This window comes from Mastigoproctus giganteus, chromosome 7 (genome assembly GCF_048544385.1).
Source record: "Mastigoproctus giganteus isolate SK-2022 chromosome 7, ASM4854438v1, whole genome shotgun sequence".
Classification (NCBI taxonomy): domain Eukaryota; kingdom Metazoa; phylum Arthropoda; class Arachnida; order Uropygi; family Thelyphonidae; genus Mastigoproctus; species Mastigoproctus giganteus.
The window spans coordinates 13,142,065-13,161,951 of NC_143581.1; the positions used below are offsets into that span (position 1 = coordinate 13,142,065).

The 19,887-nt window shown below is 36.4% G+C and overlaps 1 protein-coding gene across 1 annotated transcript in view; it reads left to right on the forward strand.

The window, feature by feature from the left end:
• Positions 1 to 19,887, forward strand: part of LOC150082531 (solute carrier family 12 member 4-like) — a 208,503-nt gene that overhangs the window by 144,345 nt on the left and 44,271 nt on the right. The window contains exons 13-19 of the mRNA XM_090378670.1: positions 3,176 to 3,350; positions 6,404 to 6,502; positions 6,643 to 6,762; positions 10,652 to 10,845; positions 11,315 to 11,394; positions 15,603 to 15,691; positions 15,805 to 15,911. Of these exons, the coding sequence (XP_090234796.1) occupies positions 3,176 to 3,350; positions 6,404 to 6,502; positions 6,643 to 6,762; positions 10,652 to 10,845; positions 11,315 to 11,394; positions 15,603 to 15,691; positions 15,805 to 15,911 (864 nt within the window). The remainder of the gene's footprint in view (positions 1 to 3,175; positions 3,351 to 6,403; positions 6,503 to 6,642; positions 6,763 to 10,651; positions 10,846 to 11,314; positions 11,395 to 15,602; positions 15,692 to 15,804; positions 15,912 to 19,887) is intronic.

Genomic DNA, 19,887 nt, shown 5'->3' on the forward strand with positions numbered 1-19,887 from the left:
AAATACCTGTCCAGCTGAGCCTTAAATTTATTTAGGCTATCAACTTCCACGACAAGGGATGGAAGTATGTTCCACCAACCAACTACCCACTGGCTAAAGGCAAATTTCCGCACGTCTATCCTACATCTGTCTTTCCTCAATTTGAATTTATGCCCTCTCAGGTGATTATTCTGAGAAAGAGGAAGAATCCCATCAGCATTGAGCATGCGCAAACCATTCAAGGCTTTATACACCTCTATCAGATCACCTCGCTGGTGCCTAGTCTCCAGACACTGTAATTTGCAAAACTTAAGCCTTTCTTCGTAAGAGCACACCTTTGTTCCATTCACTAATCTTGTTGCCCTTCTCTGTACTCGTTCCAACAGTTCTACATCCTTCTTGAAATGAGGGCTCCAGACCTGTGTACAGTACTCTAGGTGCGGCCTGACCATTGCCTTATACAAGGGAATAATTACCTCCTTATCCCTGCTAAATGGAGAGACTTTGTAAGAGATGGGTCATTAATTAATCCAATTGCCTTGTTTTGAATTTAGTCAAGAGAGAGAGAGAGGTGTTATGGGGGACCACCACCTCAAATGTGGGAGCACTATTCCGTGGTAGGAAGGATTTGGAGATTTGTGCATTGTGAGTAGCTATTTGAAAGAAAAGTAATGCTGAGAGCAAAAGAGAAACCCAGTTTTTTCGATGAGAGGAAGCAATATTTGTAAGTGCTTATGCCAAGAGAGATTAGAAGTTAGGGTAATCTGTAATAGAGATATGTGATCTTGTCTAGAAATCTGAGCATCATCGAAGATAAGCATAGGAGCAGAAGGATCCTTTTTGCAAGATATAAGACCAGACTGAATTTTAAAAGGATTGAAATTAACTCGATTATCTTTTCCACACCTGAAGATCAGCAGTTTAAAGAATTGGTAGTGGATATTCAAGTTGAAGCTGTTTGAGCAGGGCAAACTGGAGGGTGAAATGCAAGGGGTTATCATCAGGAAAACTATCGGATTTCCAGTCAGTGGAAGAAGGTCAATAATATACACTAATTTCCACTAATGCTGGTGGGCAACACCAGCATTAGTTGAAAACAAACAAACAAACAAAACCATCTACCATCACTTGCAGTGAGCGGTCAGAGAGAAAACTGGATACCCATTTACAAAAAACAGTTCACAAACCATAAGATGAAAGCTTATTTATAAGACCTTTATGCCAAACACAGTAAAAAGTGACACAGAAGCCTATGGTATATACAGGGTGTTTCAAAAGTGATGGCCAAAAATTTAAAGGTGAACTGTACAGACTACAATATGCAAAAAAGCCTAGTAAAAGTGGGTCCTTAAGTGAATTGTTTTCAAGATATTGCACATGTCTAGTTGGGATCCACCACTGACAAGTTGAACTGTACAGAGTTAGGATGACACTACTGACTTGTTTGTTTAGGTTAGGTTATGCTCATTCTCTCCCTTTCCCCTCTCTCAATGCTCTGAGACGTAGCAGGCATACTAATACTTGTCAATGGATAGTCAACATGGAAAAAGGTTAAAAGCAACGAAAAATATGTGAACATGCACTTTATTGGTAAAGCCAACAGCAGTGTGCTCGAGACTGCACATTTGTACCAAGAAGCATTTTCCTGCCGAAGGCAGCCCAACAGGTGCACATTCATCAGGGTACATCAATGCCTTAGAGAACATGGGCGCTTTGCACATAGAGTACGAGCAAGTAGGCCCAGAAGCATAACACCTGATGTTGAGGAAAAGGTGTTAGAAAGAATAGAACAAAATCCAGGAATTTCGACATGGAGGGTTGCTCTGCAAGAGCGTGTACTGAGTCATAGCAGTGTGTGTCAAATTTTACATTGCCAATTACTGTACCTCTGCCGTATCCAGTGTATACAAGGTCTCAGCAATACAGATTACCCTCCCAGAATGAACTTCTGCCAGTGGATGTAACAACAGTGTGTCCTGAATCCCCAATTTTTAAACAACATTTTGTTCACTGACGAAGCCGGGTTTACTCGTGATGATATTTTTAATTTTCATAATTGTCACGTTTGGTCCAACGAAAATCCTAATGCAATTCATGAGTCACAACATCAGCAACATTTCTCATTGAATGTCTGGGCAGGACTACTAGGAGACCATCTAATTGGACCACACTTTCTGCCAAACAGGCTAACAGGAGAGCTTTACCTTCAGTTCCTGCAGAATGATCTTCCAGACCTCCTTGATAATGATAATGTTCCACTTCAGCAATGCCAGAACATATGGTTTATACATGATGGTGCACCGGCACATTTTGCTCGAGTTGTGACTCGGTATCTAACTAGAAGGTGGTCAACAGTGGATAGGTAGAGGTGGGCCTGTAATGTGGCCTTCCAGATCACTAGACTTAAGTCCTATGGATTTTTATATCTGGGGTCATGTAAAAAGCTTAGTGTACACTTCTGACATTAACACATTTGAAGAATTGCAGTGTTGGGTTGAAGGTGCCTTTCGGAAAATCAGAAATGACCCAGGAATGCCTGAGAGGATTCGCAACTCAATGCAGAGAAGTCTACAAAGCTGCATATGGATGCAAGGACAGCATTTCGAACACCTCTTGTAACATCCTGTAACATGTAAAATCTTAAAATCCTGTGGTGTTGAAACCAAAAATTAAAAATGTATTATCTGATGTTTAATAAATCCTTAGCAAAGGATTCACAGATTTTTGCTGAACTAGTGCTCCCATAGTCAGTGGGGGATCTTAACAGAAAACGTGTATTGCAAGTATGACAAATTACTTAAGCTTATTAATGTGGAAGGAACTGCTACTAGCTATTTCATTTTATTCATTAAAAAAACAAAATGAAGTATCTTCATGATATCTTCTCCCCTCCCACCTTCCCCAGACATTCTAAATATAATCTATTAAAAATGTTGGAATATATATGATTTAATAAAATTATACATAAATCTTACTTAAAATAAGCAGTGTAACCCTAGTTGAAATTTAAATTGTTATTAATTTAATGATGACGACTTTAAAAATTAACCAGTTTTGATTGATTTTTATGGTTCACTTAACTAATTAAAATTATCCCTTCAGAATTAAACAATATAAATTCAAAACTGATATTTAAAAATTTTTTATAATATGGTTAATTGTGATAATAATTATTTTTGTTTGTATATTTCCCCAGGAGCACCCCGACTTCTTCAAGCTATAGCTAGTGATCAGATAATTCCATTTCTAAATCCATTTGCCCATAGTTCTTCTAGGAATGAACCTACAAGAGCCCTTTTTCTCACACTCTTTATTTGTGAACTTGGAATCCTTATTGGTAACCTGGATTACATCGCACCAATCTTAACAATGTAAGTGTTCAGTGATATTGATTGGTTCAAGTATTCTGTCTCTCCCCAATTCCTCCCCCACCATAAACTAACATTTCCTAATCACATTAAACAACTAAGGACAAGATGTCTCCAGAAATTAAACATCATGTATATATTATCAGCAACATCATAGGTACTGATTGGACATCACTACTTAGGTTATAAAAATCACTTATTCAAACTGACTGGATTATGCCACTCCTCTGTCTATGAGTCAGTAAGACTTGGGAGTGTACTACAGTGGTTAGAACCAATTCATCATGCTGCTCTCCATATGGTGCATTTTGTACCTTTCCAATCCATTTTTTTAGATTTTATTCCTTTCCTTGCCATCAGGAGACATATTTCATTAAAATATACAAGCAAAATCAAATTGCAACAGTCACCCATATTGATCTGTACTTTTTCATACAACCTGGAAATGATGTATAATAATCATCTCATTGTTCCTTAGCCATTGCAAATTCAGGCTAAAAAAATAAAAAAAAAACAATTATCAGACATAGATCTAGGCATAAACATTGGAAATTTAGCAGACTATATTCCTCCCCATTTGGATCACACCAAAATTTACAACTAAGCCTGAAGCATGAAAAAACACTATCTCCTTTCATAATATTTGGCAAGCTCAAGCTGTGTGATACATAATCATTATAATTATTTTGTGCCAGTATACACTGCAGTGCCATATTTAGATAGTCTGGGTTCCTGGAACATGTGAATACATAAAATATTATATTTTATATTTTTCTAAATATTTCCAAGTAAATAATAAATTCAAGGAAATCCATTATAAATTTTCTTGAAAGGCAAGTGACCACTTGTCTTTTAGGAAATTGCATGAAGGAAGTTTCAGCCTGGTTGAGAACTGGACATATACATGTTGTCACTCACGCTTGCCTACTAAGAGCAAAAGATGCACCACTGTGTGTTGTATATAAACTAGGAGAATATGCCTAACAGTTAGCATAATACATCCAATGATACTATTAGGCACATACTTCTAGGTTGTACTAATTATTTTAGGGAACAAGAGAATATACTCCCCCAGCCATAAGTCAGAATCACTTGTCCTTGGCTTACTCTCTGGATAACCACAGTAGAGAGAGTATTAGAGACTGTGCAGTATATTGGTTTTGTATGAAACCAATATACTGCACAGCATATAAACGGTTTTAGAAGAAGTAATGTATAGGACTAATGTTTTTCATTGAGAAATGTATTTAATAATGTCACAGTAGAGAAAATCTATCAGAATCTTCTTTGCAAGCAACATAATTAGTCAACATATAGCCAGAGTGGCTGATGCGTCAAAAAAAAACCAAATAGGTAATCAGATATACTTTCCAGGATGTTGCATGCTTATCACAATTGTATTCAGTTTCACAGTCAAAAACTTTCAGATTGAGTTTTAACGTTCCAGTTTAGTGCTGGTTCGTTTAACTTAGTGTAATAACAAAAAAAATTGGCGAAGGTAAACAAAGCCAACACGAGAACGACGAGATATGTCGGATAACTTACGCGGAAAATTAGTTTCCTGATGCGGCATTCTAGCGCTGTTCGCTCGGTAAACAGACGGTAGGTGTTATCGGTCTGGAGCAAAGTCGAGAAGGATATACTGATTGATAGGTAGGCGCGGCAAACAATGTGCTGATTGGTGCACGAACACAAACACGATAACTTCGGTTTAGTATCACTGAGAAGCACTAATGGTAACTTGCCCTAATGGACGCTTCCATAATGGTGAAAAAAGGTCAGGTTACCTCCACTTGAATCCCTCCCGAAGTGGAGGGGGTAACCTAACCTTTTTTTCTTTAGAATCAGTCATATTTAGAAATACATTCATAAAAAAATAAAATTTTTTATGACTGTATTTTTATTTTCTTGTTCAATAATATGCCCTAATGGTGAAAAAAGGTCAGGTTACCTCCACTTGAATCCCATGGGAGCTTGAACCCCTCCTGAAATGGAGGGGGGTAACCTAACCTTTTTTTCTTTAGAATCATCATGGGTGGACTACCTCATAAATTGTTTATTAACAAAATATTAATTTTTATTTACTGTACTTTTATTTTTAGACACTTGTGTGGATACACATGTATCGTAATGTCAATCAACACCTCAATAGCTATTCACTATATATATAGTGATTCTTTATATATATATATATATATATATATATATATATATATATATAAAGAATCTTTCTTTCTTTTCCTATTATTTCCTAACCTAACGTTTAAGGTTAGGTCACGAAATATAAGGAAACCTTTTCCTTTTTTCCATAACCAAATCTAAATGAACGATATAGTAAAAAACACTCATGAACTCCAAAAATCTGCTTTTATTATTAAAATTATAATAAATTTTTCTCATTCAATAATAAAATTAATTTTATTATTGAATGAGAAAAAAACATAATGAACAGAACGAAACTTTTATTAATTTAGTTTTCATCAAAAAATCAACCAACTTTTTATTTTCCTAACAAATTTCTTCCATCTTTAAAAGATTCATCGCTACTATTACCTGTTTACCATTCATCACAAAACTATTATGCACTGTTCTTTACTCATGAATACACATAATACCAACCAATGACTACACAGTACCTTGTCTGTCACGCCCACCACCAATCATTTCATCGTTTGCCACGCCTACCTGTCAATCAATATATCCTTCTCGGTTTTGGCTCCACACCGATAACATCTACCATCTATTTACCGAGCGAGCAGTGCTAGAGTCCGGTCGGAAAACTAATTTTCTGCGTAAGTTATCTGACGTTTCTCATTGTTCTCATGTTGGCTTTCTTTACCTTAGCCAAAAAATTATATTTTATGCTATATTTGATGTTTTATATACATTTCTTGAATCTTGATACAGTTTTGCTGCTTTCTTTGATAATTTTAAAATTAGTTTTTTGTCTCATCCACTTTCATGATATTCATAATACTATTTTTTAATGTTTGTTTTTTTTTTCACATTAATTGGATAAAAATTATAGTTTTTCTAGCATTTTCTATTTCTTCTAGGTTTTTTTTGATGTGCTACATGTTTGTTAATCTAGCCTGTACACTCCAAAGTTTGCTGCGTACTCCAAACTGGAGACCTCGATTTAAATATTATCACTGGTTTGTATTTTGTATTACAAATATTCTGTAGAATTCAAAAAACTTACTGCTATTTATTGTTAATAATGTTAAAGTTAACTGTAACTTAAAATCAGAATATGTTTGTAAAGTTCATATTCTTTATATTCTTTGCATTTTAGGTCTCTCTCACTTACTGGAGTAGCACTGTGTTTGGTAGTTATGTTTTTGAGCAGTTGGTATTATGCTTTATTAGCCATTGCTATGGCAGGATGTATATATAAATACATAGAATACAGAGGGTAAGTTCTTTTAATATTTTACTTTCAGATATTTGGATACATTAACAGTGGAATCTCAGTTATCTGAGATGAATGGGACTGAGATTACCACAATTAACAGAAATTTTGGATAATGGAAACCCAACTTTTTTGCCAATATTTTATATCAGTTTGGGAATTATTTATTGCTCTATAGTATTTATTAAATATAGTAATTGCAATAAAAAATATGTACAAAGTAAATTAAAAAAGTTTTTATTAAACAAAATACAGTACAGTAGTGTGTGCAAAATTTAGTGCATATTATATGTAAAACTAAATTACTATTTTTTAATGTGTGTAATTTTATTTTCTCTTATGGCATTTAATAAAGCTGTTTAAAAATGAAGTTCTAAATGCATCAGCTGATAAGTTTACTTTTTTATATTATGCTGTTTTAGCATCTAAGCCCATATTGTGCTGTTATAATACATGCAAAGCATTTCAATTTTTACACTTCCTAGAAAAGTTTTTCAACAGATTAAGATGGTCAATGTTGATTTCAAGTTTGATGCATGATTAATCTTGGTATCTGAATATCAGAGTCCCTATTTTCCAGTTCGGAGATTGGTTGACATTTAGTTAACAGAGATTTTATTTGATAGAAGCTCAGATAATTGAGGTCCTATTCTATTGTATTTTTTCTCACCAACACAAAATCAAATAAAAATTTTGCTAACAAGGCATAAATAAAAATAAAATTTTGATAAAATGTTATCCTAGTTTTAAATTTTAGTATTAACAGTAGCAAAACGATGCAAGGAAGCAAGCTTATAAAGCATCAGCAAAAAAAAATATATATATATATACTGCCCGTTTCATTTGTCCTTCCTAATTATTTTCAAAATTTATTTAAACCACCGGCTACCACAACACCAGATACATTTTATCCCCTGTGCCCCTGACTAAGAGAAGTGCATACCTTGTTGCACTTCTCTACACCCTTTCCAACAGATCTATGACTTCTTAAAATGAAGTTTCCAAACCTATATTGTATACAAGTTTGGAAAAAAATGAAATGTGGCAATAACACTTTATTTTTATTCTCACTACTTTTGTACTTGGAACAGTTCCCTTCCCATCTGCCCCATCTGTATATATTTCTTGAAAATTGCAACCTACTACAATAATTTAAGCTCAGTGTCATCAACTTTGTTTTAGTTTCTTAACCCATCTATGTTATTAGAGTACTATAGGTTTCAATAACATTTCATGTTTGTGATGATCACCATCATTTTTAAAAAAAAGTTACTTGTGATTTTTATCTGTAAATCTCTATGTTTTATATTTTGCAACTGTGCTCGACACCAATGAAATTTTGTCATATCTCCTTAAGTGCCATTGTCTGCATAGGAAAAAAATATGAAGGGAAGTCTGCACTAGTTGGTAAAAATTAATTAGATTAACCTTGCTAATTTTAAACTAAACACGTTTTTCTCTGGTTAGGATAAAATTTTCATACCTGCCCTTAGCAGTTAAATAATTATTTTAGAATTATATTAGTTTTTTACAAAACAACAATAATAATAATAATAAGAAGAATAGAAGGTTACTTATACACCACTGGTTTCTGAATATAAGTTGTGTGTACCATATTACTGAGTACATAGTCATGATTCCAGCATGTAAGAAAATGTGCAAAATAATTTTTTTATGATAAATAATCAGGTTGATACTTGTTAAAGTCATTCATATAGTTGGTAGGTAATATTCTGTATATTATGTATTTTGGAAAAATTTAATGTAATGAATTGCTAAGGATGTGCAGTTAGTTTTAATGCATTAACTGATAATCTGCTAATCAGTTAAATAATTTTTATCATTGTAGCTCATGGTCTGATTACTCCATAAGCAAACTTTCTATTTACTTACTTACTTATCCATTTTTGTTCCAGCTTCTTGCCGAGTTGATAAGAAAACCAACCTTCTCATTTAGCTTTATCTTCCCAACATTCTTCTCTCTCTCTCTCTCTAGCTCCTCCTAGCTAATGCTTCTTCTACTTCTCACTCTTCAGCTTCTCACACCATCTTCTTCTCAGCATTCCTACTGGTCTTTTACCCTCCATTTCTAACATCCTCTTTGGGAGTCTACAAGAGTCCATTCTCTTTACATGGCCAAACCATCTTAGTCTGTTCCTCTCCACCTTTGTGTGTAATCGTTCTTCTTCCAGTTTCTCTTGAAATTCTGCATTTTTTATTTTATCTTTCCACAAACACCTCTCAGAAACTTCATTTCCTTGTACAGTAATACCCCGAAGTTACGCGATAGGTGGGTCCGACGAAAATCGCGTACGTCGAATTCGCGTAAGTCGGGGTACAACTTTGCATATAAATACATATAAATTTTGCTTAATTGGGACCAAGGGCTAACAAAAACACCTAGTTTAGAAGAAAAATATTAATAAAATTGCAGTTCTTTATACATATTAATACAAAATATTAATACAAAATATGTATTAAAAAAACAAATGACTTACGTTAAAAAGTTATTTCGATGTCGATGGCTTCATAAAATCTAACAAATTCGTCCGATGACACAGCGCGTTCTTTTTTTCACGCAGAATTTCTTCGTAGCAAGCTAATAATTTTTTTATTCCTTGCTTTGTAGCTATAACGCGTTCTTTGTTGGAGTCTATGTTTTCTAAAATTTTTAAGCCCTTTACAATTGAGCCCTTTTCAATTTTCAACCTGTCAAGTTTGCAATTGTCATGTGCTTTTCGCCGTTGCTTCATTTAGGTCTGTAGCACGTGCAATATCACATGGTCTTTCTTTTCGCTCAAAGCGTTTCACAATTTCATATTTTTTCTCTATCGACAGAGGCGGACTGGCCATAAGCCTTACCGGGGAAACCCCGGTGGGCCAGTGTGATTTTGGCCATAAACCATAGTATGAGGCCACTATAAATTTTCCCGGGTAAGAATTTTTGACCCAGTCCGCCTCTGTTTATCGATAATTGCTTTTCTTTTTCTCTCTGAATCTGCAGTGTCTTCACCAGTACGCTTCCTTTTCACACCTTTTAAGTATTTTACTCATTTTTAGGGAATAAAGCACAATTACAAAACAAGGAGGCACGCTTGATACGCATAAACAAAGCTGCGCGCATGTAGCAACTGAATAAACAACACCATAAAGGCAGAGATACACTATTAACACCTCACATTTCTAGGGGTTACTACCATAAAACAATAAAAAATCCAGTTGCGTTTGAGCTAGTGAAATCTGTTATAAACTGGTAGTAAAGTCGATCTAATTGCATTTGCGATTATACCGATAGCTGGAATTGTGTTGGTTTTTACGTTATTATGGTGAAATGTGTTTCCCCTTCACTGATATAAAAAACATAAAAGCAGCAAAGTTGAATTTTGTTCATCTTTCGCTCTCATTCTCCGCCGTCGCACCGTATATCGATAACATATGAAAAACGACCTTGAAGATAGTGGGCGGCAGCGTTGCCAAACGAAAAAATCAAGAACCGCGTAACTCCGAGTTCGCGTAAGTCGGGGTAGCGTAAGTCGGGGTATTACTGTATTCTGCTAATTTTATTGTGTTTAACTGTATTACTTCCCTGTAAAAAGTCTCTCCAAGGCCAAATTGATTGAAAAGGGTCTCATTTATGTACTTCCTCCTATCATGTCTGGCCAGAATGACAAACATTTTCAAATTTAATCCTAACTTGCAGCTTTTTCTCAACATTATCTATATGTTAAGTAAATCCTTAGATCTCCTACTATTAATATCATTAGTACCAATGTATTTGACAGTATCACTTTTTGTGCCATTAAAAGATGATAGCAACATCGTCAACTTTTAATAGTTATCTGTTTGAAACAATTAGTGTTTTATAATAAATGTTTTTATTTTTTTATTACAGTGCAGAAAAAGAGTGGGGTGATGGTATTCGAGGTTTGGCTCTTTCGGCTGCACGCTACAGTCTGCTTCGTCTTGAAGAAGGTCCGCCCCATACTAAAAACTGGCGACCTCAAGTCATGGTTCTTTGTAAACTGAATGAAGATCTTAAACCAAAATATCGAAAACTAATTTCTTTTGCTTCTCAGCTGAAAGCAGGTTTGTATAATGCAAATAAAACTTTATTAATAAAGAATTATAAACATCTATATGAATTTTTAAAGCAATTGAAATTATTTGGAAAAAAGAAACACTTTTACTTTAAAGTAGTAAAATAGCAATTTTTGGATCATAAGTCCCTCATTATGTAGTTTGAAAAGGATGTTACATAGAATTCTGTGACATAGTTTATACACGAAAAAAAGATATGAGTTTTGTGCAACATTTAGGCTACTGTAACAGTTTACTGGCATTTTTTGTGGCAAAATAGAAACTCATTCTTACAATGTGCATAACAATGTCCACAATCTCAGTTTATTAGATTATACAGAATGTTGTGTTGTATAATGAACAGCATTATTTTAAATTTGATATGAATTTCAGTTTAAATTACTTAATTTGAGTGAAATGTAAGTAAAAGAAACTAGGACAACCAGTATTTTCTGAAATACAATTTTTGTTTCCTTAGGAAAAGGTCTTACTCTTGTTTGTTCTGTACTTGAAGGAGAATTTGACAAAATGTACAGTGAATCTCAAGCTGCAAAACTGGTACGTATTGTGCTAAGAAATTTATTGACAAAAACATGTTTCAGTCCTTGTTAAACGAAATTTTTCATTTTGTGAATTGAAGGAGAATAATAATGAATAAAACAGGAATACTGTGATTGCAAAAATTGTGGTAATAATGTAAAACGGTTTGCTAATATGTATTAAGTGTCAAATTAATTTTTCTATTAGCATTAGTAGAGGCATATGATGCAAGAAAGCAAGCTTATGCAGCATCAGCCAAAAAAAAAACCGCTCCCATTTCACCTCTCCATTTGTTCCAAATACCTGTCCAGCTCAGCCTTAAATTTATTTAAGCTATCAACTTCCACAACAAAGGATGGAAGTCTGTTCCACCAAACAACTACCTGCTGGCTAAATGCAAATTTCCGCACATCTATCCTACATCTGTCTTTCCTCAATTTGAATTTATGCCCTCTCAGGTGATTATTCTGAGCAGAAGGAAGAATCCCATCGGCATTGAGCATGCTCAAAGCATTCAAGGCTTCATACACCTCAATCAGATCACCTCACAGGTGCCTGGTCTCCAGACACTGTAATTTGCAAAATTTAAGCCTTTCTTCGTAAGAGCAACTCTTTGTTCCATTCACTAATCTTGTTGCCCTTCTCTGTACTCGTTTCAGCAGCTCTACATCCTTTTTGAAATGAGCCCTCCAGACCTGTATACAGTACTCAAGGTGTGGCCTGACCATTGCCTTATACAAGGGAATAATCACCTTATCCCTGCTAGAAAAATTACTGTATATCATTCACAAGACATCATGAGCTACTCTTGCAGCCCGTCTCACTGCTTAGAGGACTTCATATCTGCCTGCACAATTACCCCCAGGTCCTTTTCATTCTCTACCACTGTCAGTGTAGTACCACAGAGTTGATACATTGCTCTGGGGTTGCTGTTTCCCATATGTAGTACTTTACATTTGTCAATGTTAAACTTCATTTGCCACCTCTCAGCCCATCTGCTCAACCTTTCCTGTTGCAGCAGCATAGCATCAGTAGTGTCCTTAACAACCCTGCCAACCTTTGTATCGTCTGCAAACTTGGACATTAAGCTTGATATACCATTATCAATATCATTTATAAATACAGAAAACAACAATGGACCCAACACTGAACCCTGATGGACTCCACTAATAACATTAGTCCACGATGAGCAGTGTCCATTGATTACTACTCTCTGTCTTCGCCCCCTCAACCATCCCTTTATCCATAGCAGCAATTTGCCTCCAATGCCACACTGCTCCAATTTGTGCAGTCTTCCATGTGCAACAGTATCAAAAGCCTTTCTAAGATCCAAATCACGCACTTCACGTACAAGATTGGCAATACACGCCCTCATGCTCCATTCTTAACTGTCAGTTTAACTGAGGAAGGTTGACAAAACAACTGAAAGCTTTTTGTTTGTATGTATATAATCTAATATATGTATATTTCCTATTATTAAACTTGTCACAATCCGTTTTCGCTTTGTGTTACAGTAATTTTAGTTTCGATAATGAGTGATTTTGTAATAACTGATAGCAAAGTGGAAGAGAGATTGTTGAAGTTAACCATAAGGATGGCACCTGGGGTGGATGAGATCTATCCAGTTATATTAAAGGATGCAGCAAAGGAAGTAAGCATATGCTTAGTCTTAATTATGAGAATTTCCTTGGACTCAGGGGAGGTCCCCATGGACTGGAGGTGTGCAAATGTATCACCAATTCACAAAGGGGGTTCAAAAGGTGACACAGGTAACTATAGACCTGTTAGTTTAACTTGTGTTCAGGGGGAAATAATGGAATCACTAGTTAAAGAAGCATTGCAGGATCATCTAGACAAGACTGCAGTAATAGTTAAGACACAGCATGGGTTTGTTAAAGGGTGGCCTTGTGTGACCAATTTGATTGGATACTATGATGTGGTCACAAAGGAACTGAATGCCAAAAATAATTTGGATATCATATACTTGTATTTCAGGAAAACTTTTGATACTGTTGCAAATCGAAGACTGCTGTACAAATTGGAGAGGTATTGCATTAAAGGTAAGTTGCTACAATGGATAAATGGATGGTTGAGTGGGAGATGACAGAGAGTGGTAATCAATGGACACTACTCTTCGTGGACAAATGTTATCGGTGGAGTTCCCCAGGGTTCGGTGCTGGGCCCATTGTTGTTTTGTGTATTCATCAATGATATTAATGAAGGTATATGAGGATTAATGTCCAAGTTTGCAGATAATACAAAGGTTGTCAGGGTTGTTAACAACAGTAAACTATTCCAACTGGATCTAGATAAGTTGGGAAAATGGGCTAAGAAGTGGCAACTGAAGTTTAACATTGACAAATGCAAAGTACTGCATATGGGTAGCAATAACCCAAGAGAAATGTAACAACTGTGCAATACTACACTCAGGTAAGTGGAAAGTGAAAAAGACCTAGGTATCATTGTGCAGTAAAATATGAAGTTTACTGAGGAGTGTAGAAGGGCTACCAGGGCAGGTCATGGAGTCTTGTCAATGATATATAGGAGTTTTGCTTTTATTATATAGGAATTTTACGAGTACAAAGAAGGGCAACAAAATTGGTGAGGGGAACAAAGGGATGCTCTTACCAAGAAAGGCTTAAGTTCTGCAAATTGCTGTGCCTGGAGAGTAGGCACCTGCAAGGCGATCTGATTGAGGTGTATAAGGCCTTGAATGGGTTGAGCAAACCGAATACTGATGGGATTCTTCCTCTTGCTCAGATTAAGAAACTAGGGGGGGGGGGGCATAGATTCAAATTGAGGAAAGACAGTTGTAGAATAGGTGTGCAAAAATTTGCCTTTAGCCAGTGGGTGGTTGATTGGCGGAACAGACTTCCATATTTTGTTATGGAAGTTGATAGCCTAAATAAATATAAGGCTGAACTGGACAGGCATTTGGAACGAATGGAGCAGTGAAATGGGAGGGTGGTTTTTTTTTTTTTTTGGGTTGATGCTGCGTAAGCTTGCTTTCTTGCATCGTATGCCTCTACTAATGCTAATACTTTATAAGTTCTGTTGATGGATAATATTTTGAATTTAGATTTTCCTCAATAGGGTCTGAGTCTGCCTTGTGATAATTTAATTTGGTAATAAATGTTTTTGATGTAATAATAATAAATGTAATAAAAATATAATAAATATGTAGTATGCTACATATTTATTATATTTTTACAATACATATTCGAAGTAGTCATTTTATTTTACCTGAAGGTATGCCCGATTTTGTGATTGTTGACTTCTCTCTGATAGCTGTGATCCAAGTGGATCACAGAATACTATGAAAGTTGATTATAAAGTCATTAATAAGGTTTCAATTATAATGTTCAATGGTTTGTTTATTTAATCAATAAATTCCCTTTTGTGAAACGCCTTCTTATTTATAACTCTTGTTATAAATTTATAACTCTTGTTATGTCACTTTATTTAATTTTTCTGTTAAAAGAGGTGGGGGATAGTTGGGGGTGCAGCCACATCTGGATTTGATCACATATATCAGAAATAACAAAACACAAACTCTTCTTCCATTATACTACTAGTTCAGCTGTTGTCATTTTGCTTATAATATCCTGGTTGATATTTTCAGTCAGTCAGTCATTTGTGTAGTCACATCAATTACTGAATTTTGTAATTAAAAATTAACTCATTAACATCATAAACTCAATTCCTGGTTGAGAATATTTGTGATTTATCTTTGTAGGTGCAAAATCCTAGGTTGATAGCATGAACAAATATATATTCAAGAACAGTTTAAGCTGTCAAAATGTTTTTTGTAATCTTTAAAAAACTTCACTGGATGAACACTTTTTAAGTATTTGCCATTTTTAGTAGTATTATAATGAAAAGGAGTATTAAGGGAACTAGATTTTACTGTTATGGTGGTACAATGTTGAAGTTAGGAGTTGAAGTTACTCTTATGGTTGGTGTGTGATCTGATTTAATGCTAAAATATGAATTTTCCCAACCTCAGAGGCCTTTTTCAGGATATTGAAGTTAGGAGGTCAACTGGAATTACTGTAATGCTAAGCAACCCTTAGTATGTTAGGAGATAAATTCTGTCTAAAATTGTCCACAATTTATCTCCTAACCTGCTTTTGTAATAGTCCATTTGATTGATGAAACTGGTGAAAACAATTTTTTTATTAATTTAAACAAGCTGTAAATAATTTAATGGTTTATTTAATCTCTAGAGTCTCAAAAAGATGATGGAAGAAGAAAAAGTAAAAGGATTTTCTGAAATTCTTGTCTCTAAAAATGTCAGTGGTGGAATATCTCATCTGTAAGTACTTTGTACCATGTTGTAGTACTTGATGTATTTTCTGTTTTAATATTAGATATCAATTTCAAGAATAAAAAGTTTTTTTTGTTAAAGGACTTTTGATATTTGAACAGCATCCAGACATCAGGTTTAGGAGGACTAAAGCACAACACGGTTATCTTGGGGTGGCCTTATGGTTGGAGACAATCATCTGATGAAAAATCATGGAAAGTATTTTTAGGTAAGTGAGCCAATACATACTTTATTTGATAGTTAAACTCTATGAAGACTTCATGAATTTTGAATAATTGGCAGGCGCCCCATCATGTTGAAACCAAATGTTGCATCTCACATTTGCTGGAACATCTAACGGAATGTGAATCACATAGGAACCCATAACCGGAAATGTCATGTTGTGCCGCATGGTGGGCGCACGCCGTGTGGGTTGTCGTGAGCCCACACATGAGCATTGTGTTGATTGAATAAGCCTTCCTGAGTGAAATAAGCCTCATCTGTGAACAAAACATAGGCTGGAAAATTCAAATCTTGAACACTTTCTTGGAGAAACCACTGCGTAGGATGATCTTGGGGGAGCAGTAACTGAACCCTTTGGAGATGAAAGGGGTGCAAGGAATCACATGCTGAACACTGCAACGAGACACTCCTAAGGCAGAGGCAACGGCACGTATGCTGGTAGTAGGATTATTCTGGACGGCATTCAACACACTTTCTTCCATAGTGGGAGTTTGTGTCGAACGTGGTCTGCCTGCACTACTCCTGTTACCTCTAAATGACTCATAATCGCACAAGCGCAAACAAATGGTGATCTGGTACATGTCTGTCTGGGAAGCATTCTCCATAAATTCATTGGGCGGCTGGTCCATTTCTCTCTGCTAATCCATACACTAGGTGCATGTCTGCCAGCTCACAGTTCTTATATTGATGCATGCTCTTCGTGCAGCGACTACTGCTTGAATGAGTAAACCAGAAATTTTCCCTCTCGCGAACTGATGAACAGTGCCGTGTACTGAATTATGGTGACGTTTCCGGTTATGGGTCCCTATGCGATTCACATTCCTTTAGATGTTACCTACCTCCCCTAAACGTTTGTACCAATATTTTTGAGACACCCTGTATATATATATATTTTTTTTTTTTTTTTTTCATAGGCCCTAGCCACTGAAATCTCAGAAAATTAGGTGGCAGGGCCTGCCACAGTAAATAATTTCTCAATACTGGTGTACCTGGTCTGCATCCACGGAGCCAAGTGTGGGCAACGTTGGGCTCCAACAGCGGTCTAGTGGCTAAATGGCCAGAAGAACAACAATACACAATGCTACACTCATACAATATCCATACACTTTTAAATGTCTGGCCTTCCCAGTGAACTGGTATGCCTACAATGAAAGCAATGCAAAGATGGGGGAAACCCCTGGTGCTGTTTGACACTAAATACACTTCACTTCACTTTACACCTTTGGGTTGCCAGGCACTTTACCCACCTGGCTAGCCTGGTCGGCATGAACTGCTTAATCTAGAGATTCCCTTCACAACCTGTGCACTTTTTATTTCTTCCTTGTTTTTTTTTTTTTTTTTTAAATTTTACTGATTGTTGATTTAGCCATGCCGTATTCACCACTTAGATCTCCTACACTTTTTCCACTTTCTCGCTTGGAAATTATTTCTTTCTTAATATCTAAGTTAATTAGCTTTCTCACTATTTTCCCAGTTCATGGCTAAAATTATATAGCAGAATAATTTTAAAAAATATTTTCACTGCTAAAGGGCAAATAAGCAGATAACTGAATCTTACAAATGATAACAAAGATGATAAATGATGCTCTAATCAAAACGGGAAGTCCCCGACATGTCATGCACATGCACGTTCTACGGTGGCAGATAGTATTCCTCCACGTTCGTTGTAGCATCTGTGTTCACTGTAGCATCCTGATTTTATTGATAAAAACTGTTCGTTGTAGTATTAGTTCATTGTAGCATACCTGACTGTACAAGTTAGTGCAATTGCATAATTTCAGTACATAGCCAACTACTTAAGTAGTTATAAATTGGCATCATTAAATATATCTCGTATAGTGAATACTTTCACAACGAGTTGCCATGATATTGCCCATCCACTGATGAGGAGCCAATAAGCTCTGAAGCGGTGCCGTATGGGTGGTAACTCCGCTGATAATAAGTAACAATAGTCTTCTCCTATGGTGAAGCATTACTTATTTGAGGTAGTGCAGTATCATTGCAACTCATTGTGATGTTATTCACAATATGAGATATATTTAATGATGCCAATTTATAACTACTTAAGTATTGGCTATGTATTGAAATTATGCAATTGCACTAACTTGTACCTTAGTTAAACTCTTTTTATGTAACCTGAGGCTTCAGCCCTAAACTATACTGCATATACAGGGTGATTCACTACCAGTGCAACAAACTTGCAGGAGGTGTAGGGGGCACAAAGACGAATCGGAATCACATAGCATTGCAGGATCTGAAATGCCTTCGTCATGCGGGAGGTCGCGTGAACAAAGCAAAGAAAAAGAACAGAAACAGCAACTCGTTAGTGTAACAGAAATCATTTTAATGACAAGTTTTACATTGGCAAAAAGCCATGCTACAGGTGTTCGAAAGTTCGACCAGAAGCAGTCACACAGGCTTCACAGCGCCGCCGCATGGAATCCCTAACGTTCTGGAAGATTCCTGGTGTGTCTCGAATCTCCCTGACAGCTACAGAGATGCGAGCGACAAGGTCTTCAACTGAATCAATGGGGGGTCTCGTACATCAATGTCTTCATTTGACCCCAGCAGAAGAAGTCTAGGCATGATAGGTCTGACGATCTAGCAGGCCAATGAACCGGACCACCACGACCTATCCAATGCTGTCCAAATATAACATTTAGGTGTTGGCAGACGCCATTGGTGTAATGTGGGGGAGCCCCATCATGCTGGAACCACATTGAGCGGCGCAACGACTGAGGAACATTGCTTCTTCAATAAGTTCGGGCAGGACTTGCTGTAGAAAGATCAAGTATGCCCTACCGTCCAGACGAGGGGGCAGAAGGTACGGTCCAATGAGGTGGTCTCCAACAATGCTGGCCCAAACATTGACAGAGAAATGGCGTTGAGTTGCACGTGTTCGCGTACCATGGGGGTTCTCCAAAGCCCACAAATGGGCATTATGTTGATTGAAGGTTCCCTCTCTTGTGAAACTTGCCTCATCCGTGAACAATATGGACGCAGCAAATGCGCTGTCTGCCGCACTCTGTTGAAGAAACCAAGTAGCGGAAGTCCTCCGGAGTGGATAATCCGCAGGCTCCAATGATTGGACGCGTTGCAGATGGTATGAACTCATTTGGTTTGTTGACAGTATCCTCCATACAGTGGATTGGGAAATACCCAATCGTTGGCTTATCGCTCGAGTACTCGTACTCGGATTGACTTCTGGAAGACGTAGGACATTCTCCTCATTGTCTGTCGTCCTCATCGTTCGCTCTCCATTCATGGTACCTCTCGTGAAACAACCAGTCTCACAACCTTCTGTGCACACATGAGAAAATCATATGATGAGGAGCACACCTGTGCGGGAAACGTTCCTGGTACAAGCACAGAGCGGCGCGCCCGTTACAGTCCGCAGCTCCATACGCGAGGTGCATGTCGGCCAATTCAACATTTGAATACTCGTCCATCCTACTGCCTCGGGAACCGGTTCACAAATACTGACTTCCAGCGGGATCGCTGTTCACGCGACCTCCCGTTCAACGTCCTCTACCGCATGATGAAGGCATTTCGGACCCTGCAATGCTATATGATTCCGATTCGTCTTTGTGCCCCCTACACCTCCTGAAAGTTTGTCGCACTGGTAGTGAATCACCCTGTATACTTTATTATTTCTTTCTATTCTCTTGTATGTATTCATAAACTGTAATAGGAGGTACTATCCATAATGTTTTGTAAAATAAATAAATAAATAATAATAATAGTGGACAAGAAGTCAACTTTTAATATAATAATAATAATATTATTATTATTATTATTATATAATTTGAATATAAATTTAAAATATGCCAGTAATATGGCAAGTCAAGTAAGTGGTGAATAGAAAGTAAACCAGTATGTAACTACTGCAACAAATGAGGTGGGGAGATAAATTGAGATAAAGAGTTACGAAAGGAATGTACTCCTAAAATAATTTAGAAAGA